We start from the raw sequence: 8,606 nt of genomic DNA, 5'->3' as shown, positions 1-8,606 counted from the left end.
ACAAATCGGCCGCAATGACACTTACGATGCATGCCCTAACAATAAACTTGTTTAAATTTACTTTTTATCTAAATTTTATAGAGATGGCACATAGGATCGTATTTATCGATTCATGGATAAAAAGGTAGTTGCTTCATATGTAATTGTTTTGCATCCAAAATATAATGTACTGTATATTTAAATGTACATACATGTCCCGGTGAAAATCCATTTCGCTTCGGCTCATATTTGGATCGGATGGTCTTGGCTCCGTTCGCTGGTTAAAATTTGACTGAAACTTTACGAGGAGGAGCAGCCGGCTGAAACTGGCTGGTCATACCAGCGAACGCACCACTTGTTTTCACACGCTGGGTGGGGCCAGGGAGCAGGGGCACAGGCCAGAGGGGACGAGGCCCCCCCTCGCCTCTATTACCTTCAGCTACGCTACCCGAGTCACAGGTAATCCCTGTAACTGACATATGGGTTCTACCATCCTCCCGAGCCCACCGGTCAGCCTGGGAGTGGGGACGCGAGGGTGGGGCTCGTGGTCCCCACCGCTCCCCCATGTGCTGTCTCCACCCACCGGGCGGCTTGGGCCCCAATCATTGGCCCCGCCCCGCCCTCTACCGGCTCCATTCCGCCTCTCTTCCTGCTCTGCTCCGCCAGTCCGCCAGTCGGCAGCCACCAGTCACCACCGCCTCCTCCACCCAGGCACCCAAGCTCAAGCTCGCTCGCTCAGCCAGTCCCACAGCGAATTGGGCCAGGGGCAGCCTCCGTCCGTCCGTGCCACCCTCCTCATGACGACGAGGCCAGACGGCAGCGGCAGCGCCGCGCCCGCGGACAAGCAGCTCGTGCCGGCCTCCAACGGCAACGGCAACTCCGGCGCGCTGGCCGTCCGCAAGGCGCCCTCCAAGGACCGCCACAGCAAGGTGGACGGGCGTGGCCGGCGCATCCGCATGCCCATCATCTGCGCCGCCCGCGTGTTCCAGCTCACGCGGGAGCTCGGCCACAAGTCCGACGGCCAGACCATCGAGTGGCTGCTCCGCCAGGCCGAGCCCTCCATCATCGCCGCCACCGGCACCGGCACCACGCCGGCCTCCTTCTCCACCTCATCCCCGTCCTCCACCAGCCCGCACCCGCTGGCCGCCTCCCCCACCGGCGGCCTTCCGCACGCCGCCGCCGCGCCCTTCATCCTCGGCAAGCGCGTCCGCGGGGACGGCGCCGACGCCGAGCCCACCGTCGCCGCCCCGGCACCGGGGTTCTGGGCGCTGCCGGCGCGGGCCGACTTCGGCCAGCTCTGGAGCTTCGCGACCGCGCCGGAGATGATGGTGGCCGCGGCCGCCGCCGCCAGGGTCGGCAACTACCTCCCCGTCGCGCAGGGCAACCTCAACCTGCTCGCCTCCTTCTCCGGCGGGCCCGCTCCCACGGCGGCCGCCGCCACCGCCGGCCGGGCCGAGGAGGAGACCGCACGCTGAGCGGCTGAGGGTCCTCGTCATCTCACTCATCTCCGCTTCCTGTGTCCCGTCCGCCGCCGCTAGGGTTTTAGGGCGGCCTGGCCTACTCTTCCCCTTTCACTAGGGTTTCCAATTCCGACTTCTCCGGTTTGCTTGGCTTGGCTGCTCAGCTCCATTCCGCGTGTCTTGTCTCTCTGTCAGTCAGTCAGTCTTGTGCAGTGTGCGTGCTCAATTCGGGAGGGATGGATAGATTGATAGTGTCACTCTCAGTCGCAGCCATGTCGCCTTCCTTCCATTTTTTTTTGGGGCTTCCTTTTCCTTTCTTCTAGTGTCGTGTTGGCCACCCGAATTGGGTGGCCTTCAAGTAAGCAATCAAGCAAAGCAGCTGCAACAGATTATCATCGCTCATCACCTGCTCAATTTCACTGCAACAAGGAAAGAAAGGAAATGCAAGGCTTGCTCTGCTCTGCTCTGTTCTTCCCATTCAGCGTCGGCCGGCGGCGGCATTGGAGGTCCAGCCGCTTGCTTGCTTGTCACTAGTCACTACTGGGTCTCTTGTGTCACTCCACCCCTGCTTGCATTGCAGCATCCACAGTAGCAAAGCTCCTGAAGGATCATGGCGGGTTTGCTGTTGGGGACTGTCACAACTCAGAACAGGAATGTGGTTTATCCTTGCTTTCCTTGTGAGCTGTTTCTTTCAACAGAACAAGAACAATAAGCAGCAGGTCCAGTCCAGTCTTCTCCTTATTGCACAAAACAAAGAGGAGCGAGTACCAAGCAAATGGCGTGGAATCGTCGTCCATCCCTACAGCTGCATCAGCTCTCCCATCCTATGATTGTGTTGTGTCTGTCAGTCTCGGAGGGAAGACAGACTGAGGCTGGCCCTGGCTGTTAAGTTGTCCACATGTATATGTTCCTCCTCTCCCTTGCTCTGTTGTGCTGCGTCTGCTTGCTGTCATTTACATAGCAGTTAAGTTGGTTTCTTTTTTGAGCTCGTATCTGGATTGGATTAGTGCTTGAGAATAATATAAGTACCACTGGTAGTCTAAGTACTTATTTGTTAGTCATCAGCTGTTGGCAGTAGCTCAGTTCAGGCCCTGTCCTGTATGTATGTGTGTGTGTACGCCATGTATGTATCCACGTACGGATTGTTTGATGATGTGTTTGTTGATCAATTAATGGACAAAAACTAAGAATTGGAAAAATAAGGTTTGTTCCATTCAATTCAACATCCAGTTTCTTGCCATGGCATATTATGTGCCTGCTGTTGGTTGCTGCGTCTCTGTCTCGTTACTTTATGTACCATCAGGATCGTGTACTCCTAGGCAGATTTTCCCTTTGTATGCAGTGTCAATCGTACAATCATGGTTGCAAAACTGGAGCACGTAGTAGCCTGCAAAATTGGACACTGGTGGATGGGAATTGTCAGGTACTTGCGCGCTGCATTGGGGCATTGCAGCTGCAAATCCTGATGTGTCTGTAGCAGTAATGCTGGAATTCTCTTTTTGCGTAGGATATTCCAATAGTAATCATGCATCCTTCTCGTCCGTCTCCTCTGGGAGACTGGGTGTGTGCACTGTGGTGGTGGCAAACCAGCTTTTGATAAGGAATCGCGGCTGTTTCCTTGTGTGGCTTTTGCTGAAACCCACGGCTGAAAGTACCGTTCGCTGATTTATTGTGAGAGAAAAATAATGTTCGTTTGCTGAAATAGTACGGCTCGTAAGACAAACGAGCCTTTGGTTGGTGTCACCCGCCTTTAGTTAACTATAATGATCATCATTCTTGTGTTGATTCTCTGCACTGTTGCTGTCTGGTGTGGTGTTTGAGTGGGGGATCATCTCTCTCACTAGTCACTGGCCTCCGTCTTGTCTCCTTATTTCCCTTTTGCAGCCTATTCGTTTTGGCTTATACGATCGTATACGATCGTGGATTATAAGCTAGAATAATATTTTTCTCTCATACCAAACCAGCAAGTAGTACTTCTAGCTTATAATTCACGATCGTTTCAGCCAAAACGAACATGCTCGCCTTTTGCACCTCCTCTTTCTGAAGCAAATCTGGTTGCCTGGCCTTTTGGATAAGATCTGAAAACAAAAGATAACTCAGTCGACGAAGGTCAGCTCTCCCTCCCTCCATGTCGTCGTCGTCTTTACCCCCTAGTAGAGCCTAGGCGTATAGTACATACGAGTATACGATCGCCAGGCCATGTGCTCTTCCTGCTCCTGCTGCTTTGGCACTCATTTTTCAATTGCAAACTTCTGCTTCGGCTTTCTAATCCAGTTCAGACTGCACTCATACTAACATACTCCCTCTGTCCCGGTATGGATGACGTTCTAGCACTGCATTGAAGTGTCCAGATTCAGATATCCATCCATGCATGTGGACATAGCCGCGATCTTGGTTCAAAGAATCTTTATTGCAACTAAAACGACTTTTAAAATGGGACAGAGGAACATGTTGTCCTGCTCCTGTCTCGGAAAAGTGAGCTTGCATTGTTCTGCCTGCGCCTGGTTTAGATCACCTCTAAATTCCAAGTTTTTTCACTCTCTTTTCATCACATCAATTTTTGGACGCATGTATGGAGCATTAAATGTAGGTAAAAAAAAACTAATTGTACAGTTTGGTTGTAAATCACGAGACGAATCCTTTGAGCCTAGTTAGTCCATGATCGAACAAAGTTTGTCAAATACAAACGAAACGTGCTACAGTGTCCAGATTACAAAAATTTACGATCTAAACAAGACCCTAGCCTATTTTTCTAGTCCCATGTTGACTCTTGACCAGAGGTAAGTCATTGATGAACAAACGTGCGAATCATGTGTACAAGTCACGAGTTGAACTCTTCAGGGGTGATAGAAAGTAATCTGACTGGTAATTGAGCAGCCTTTTGTTTAGGTATGTGTCAATGCAAAAGGAAAAGGAAAAAGAAAAAGAGATACTGTATGTACGTCTGTGCGTACTCCTACATAATAAAGCCTGTGACTGACATGATCCTGCCCTGTAAATTGCAATCGCGTCGCATCGCATCACCCAAGATTCTCATTCTCTCTGCCTTTGTGACATGGATAAGCATATTACAAAGTGAATCGTTAGGCTTGTTTGCTTTCGTAATACGACCCCTAGCACGAAGGTATGTTCACTTCAACTTATCAGCCGGCTTATCATACAGTATTTTTCTCTCACAACAAAACAGCTTCAGCCGATTTATCAGCCGGGTTTAATACCAGCCGAACAGACCCACTCTAATGAATGAGAAGTGTTATATACATACAAGGATGCCTTTTTTTTTTAGAAAAACAAGGATGGCTTGTGAATTTAATAGTAAATAAATATATAATATATACTATACTATGTGTTACTCATCCATACGGGGCCATGGACCATATTTATGCGGCCCATGTTATTGTTCTTGTGGCCTTGCCTGGCCTGGGCCGGCCCACTCCGCTGCGGCCTCGTCAAAGATAATTAGCCTGTTCGCTGCTTGTCAGTCAATATAAATCGACACCGACCGAACTTATCGTCCAAAAACAAACAAGCGAACCGGCTGGTCTCGGTAAGGAAAGCAAAGCAAGAGCGCAACGGAATTGAACAGTTGGGCACGGCCACCCGCCATGCGGTGGACGAGCGCGTCGTTCCGCGCCACCACCAGCACGGCGACGTGGCCGGTGCGTCCCTGGACAGTGCGGCCACGTAGGGGGCGCGCGTGTCACGCTCTGTCGTCACGTCACCTCACCTTCCAGAGGAGCGCCTGCCCAGGAGGTAGGTGTCCCCGGTGTGCTCTCTTTTTCTGCCGGTCGGCCGCCGCCATGGCTCCCAGCTCCAGCATCCAGATGGCGCACGATTTGCAGAGTCGGCCTCCAGTGCAGACCTCCGGTTTCGAAATGCTCTAGGTGTAGTTTTTTTTTTTTTTTTTTTTGTCATATTCATCAGATCGGGATATTTTGTATAGGAATAGAATACATATTAAAGATTTACATGAGAGGCAGAGAGAAGGGGAGCGAGAGGTAGCAGACCATCGAAGGCCGTAGGGGCCGAAGCACCGGTCGGGGTCTCGTTGGCGGACGCCATCTGCACGCCGGCAGCGATGTTCGGTGGAGAGGGAGAGTCGGTGCAGTGGCGTCCTCGGCGGCAGCGTGTGCGTCGGGGTGACGTTGCCGGCGTCGGTGCTGCTTCCCGTCGCTAGCAGCGCCCCTTCTCAAGATCGGGTTAGGGTTAGGATGTCGGTGGGGTGACTGGCGGCGCGGCGAACCTCGTTGCGCGAGCCCCGGCCCCTACTTTTCCTTTATAGCGCTGTGCGACGGGGGCCCACCAACCATGTAGGGTTGGGCGCCCCCGATCAGAGCGCGAGAACAAGGCCCAAAAAGGCCGTTGGGCCTAACTGGTGGGAGATCAAACCTACCATTCTCCCCCTTGATCTCTCATCTATTCTTCGTTCTTTAATTTCATACTCAAAACTTTCAATTCATATTTTTCTTGCTTTCATCCTATTTCATCACAGATTAGTGCATAGAACTGTCTCATCGTCACAGCAATTAGTGCCGTTAGACTAACAGCCACAATACACTTCTCCGTTTTGAAATGTAAACTTTCTTTGGGCTCTTCGTATGTTCGGGAATCATAGGCTTTCCCTTAAACCTATGCCGGCTACGTGTTCTCTAAACACGTTGGGTGGTAAGCCCTTTGTGAGCGGATCCGCGAGCATTTTCTCTGTACTTATATGCTCAAGATTTATTATATGATCCTGAACTTTATTTTTCACAACATAGTACTTTATGTCAATGTGTTTGGTAGCACCACTTGACCTATTGTTGTGAGCGTACTGTACCGCTGGATTGTTATCACAATACAATCTCAGTGGTTCATTTATATCATCAATCACTTTCAATCTGGATATGAATTTCTTCAGCCAATTCACCTGCCCCGTTGCCTCATAGCATGCTACAAACTCGGCATACATTGTCGAGGATGTAGTTACGGTTTGTTTGGAGCTTTTCCACGATATAGCCCCTCCTGCGAGAGTAAATACATATCCTGACGTGGATTTTCTTTCATCTCCCGCATAATCAGAATCTGAATACCCCTCTATCTGCAGGGAATCAGATCTTCTATACATAAGCGTGAGGCCTTTCGTACCCTGCAAATAACGCAGGACTTTCTTCACTAATTTTCAATGTTCAATTCCTGGATTCTTTTGATATCTGCCAAGTAATCCGGTAACAGAAGCTAAGTCAGGACGTGTACACACTTGAGCATATTGTAAACTTCCAACAGCTGAAGCATACGGTACCGCTTTCATTCGATCAATTTCATATTGGTTCTTGGGACACTGATGTTCCCTAAACCTATCGCCCTTGACTATAGGAGCAGGTGAAGGACTACATGCATGCATACTAAATTTCTTCAGGACCTTTTCTATGTATGCCTTTTGCGATAATCCTAGAACCCCTTTTCTCCTGTCTCGGTGAATCTCTATTCCCAAAACGAACGAAGCCTCACCGAGATCTTTCATATCAAAGTTTGAGGACAAGAATTTCCTCGTTTCCATTAGTAGATTGATATCACTACTAGCAAGCAAGATATCATCTACATACAAAATTAGGAATATGTACTTTCCATTCTTGAACTTTGCATAAACGCAATTGTCCTCAACATTTTCTTCAAACCCAAAACCTTTTATCGTTCTATCAAACTTCAAATACCACTGTCTTGAAGCTTGCTTCAATCCGTAGATTGCTTTCTTCAGGCGGCATCCCATATTTTCCTTTCCTTTTACGACAAAACCTTTTGGTTGTGCCATATAAACATTTTCTTCCAAATCCCCATTTAGGAAAGCCGTCTTTACATCCATTTGATGTAACTCCAAATCATAGTGGGCTACAAGTGCCATTATAATTCTAAAGGAATCTTTACATGAGACTGGAGAAAATGTCTCATTGTAATCAATCCCTTCTCTTTGCGTGAAGCCTTTCGCCACAAGTCGTGCTTTAAATCTTTCTATATTCCCTTGGGAGTCATATTTCGTTTTGTAGACCCATTTACAGCCTACTATTTTGGCTCCTTTAGGAATATTTTCTAAGTCTCAAACTTTATTGGTACTTATTGATTTCAATTCATCTTCCATGGCCTTAAGCCACTTTGATGAGTGGTCGCTTCTCATGGCTTCTTCAAATGAGGTGGGATCATCCCCCATCTGATATTCTTCTGTTTCATAAACTTCATAGTCATCAGTAATAGCTGATCTTCTTATTCTTTGAGACCTTCTAGGTGCCTCTGGCACTTGTTCCATATTTGGCTGTTGTTGTTCTTCCTCATGTGCAACATTTGGTTCTATAGGTTCCTCAAGGATAGGTTTCTCAAGGACAGGTTCCTCATGTTCATTCATTGTCGCCACGGGAGAACTTACAACAGGTGTTGGCACTATAGTGTCCTGCACTGTCGGTGCAATAGCAGCAGGTAACGTGAAGAATGGTTCTTCAACCATCAGAGTGGGTACATGTACCCGCTTCTCCTATAGGCTGATTTCTCGTGCTACCATGCTTCCCCTGATCATGTTATCCTCTAAGAACACATCGTGTCTTGTTTCTACAATCTTCGTATATCTGTCAGGACAATAGAAGCGATATCCTTTCGATCTTTCTGGATAGCCAATAAAATGGCAGCTGACTGTCTTGGAGTCTAACTTTCCTATGTTTGGGTTAAACACTTTTGCCTCAGCTGGACAGCCCCACACACGTAAATGGTTAAGTGAGAGTTCCCTTCCTGTCCATAATTCATACGGTGTTTTAGGCACCGATTTACTTGGTACTCGATTAAGTATGTGAATGGCGGTTTTCAGTGCCTCCATCCATAAACTAATCGGTAATGTGGAGTAACTCATCATGCTTCTTACCATATCCATTAAGGTATGGTTACGTCTTTCAGCCACTCCATTCTGCTGAGGCTCCCCCGGTGTGGAGTACTGAGCAACTATGCCATTTTTCTGTAGGAACCTTACAAATGGTCTAGGAATTTAGCCATATGGGGTATGTCGCCCATAGTACTCTCCACCTCGGTCTGATCGTACTATCTTGATTTTCTTATTGTGCTGATTTTCAACTTCAGCTTTAAATATTTTGAATTTATCCAATGCTTCCGATCTTTCTTTAATTGGATAAATATTGCCATAACGAGAGT

At 48.5% G+C, this 8,606-nt stretch overlaps 1 protein-coding gene across 1 annotated transcript; it reads left to right on the top strand.

Annotated features, from left to right (window-relative positions):
- The first annotated feature begins 309 nt into the window (after window positions 1-309).
- On the top strand, window positions 310-2,589 carry LOC136464889 (transcription factor TCP7-like). Its single transcript, XM_066463838.1, has one exon. It carries the CDS (start codon window positions 459-461, stop codon window positions 1,452-1,454), a length of 996 nt encoding a protein of 331 aa, XP_066319935.1. The 5' UTR covers window positions 310-458; the 3' UTR covers window positions 1,455-2,589.
- The last annotated feature ends 6,017 nt before the right edge of the window (window positions 2,590-8,606 follow it).

The sequence above is a fragment of the Miscanthus floridulus genome, chromosome 7, assembly GCF_019320115.1.
Source record: "Miscanthus floridulus cultivar M001 chromosome 7, ASM1932011v1, whole genome shotgun sequence".
NCBI lineage: Eukaryota > Viridiplantae > Streptophyta > Magnoliopsida > Poales > Poaceae > Miscanthus > Miscanthus floridulus.
This window is presented reverse-complemented; position numbering and strand designations above follow the sequence as displayed.

What these genes read in the sequence shown, in the direction of transcription:
- LOC136464889 (XM_066463838.1), top strand. Translation starts at nt 459, where the DNA reads ATGGGTTCTACCATCCTCCCGAGCCCACCGGTCAGCCTGGGAGTGGGG.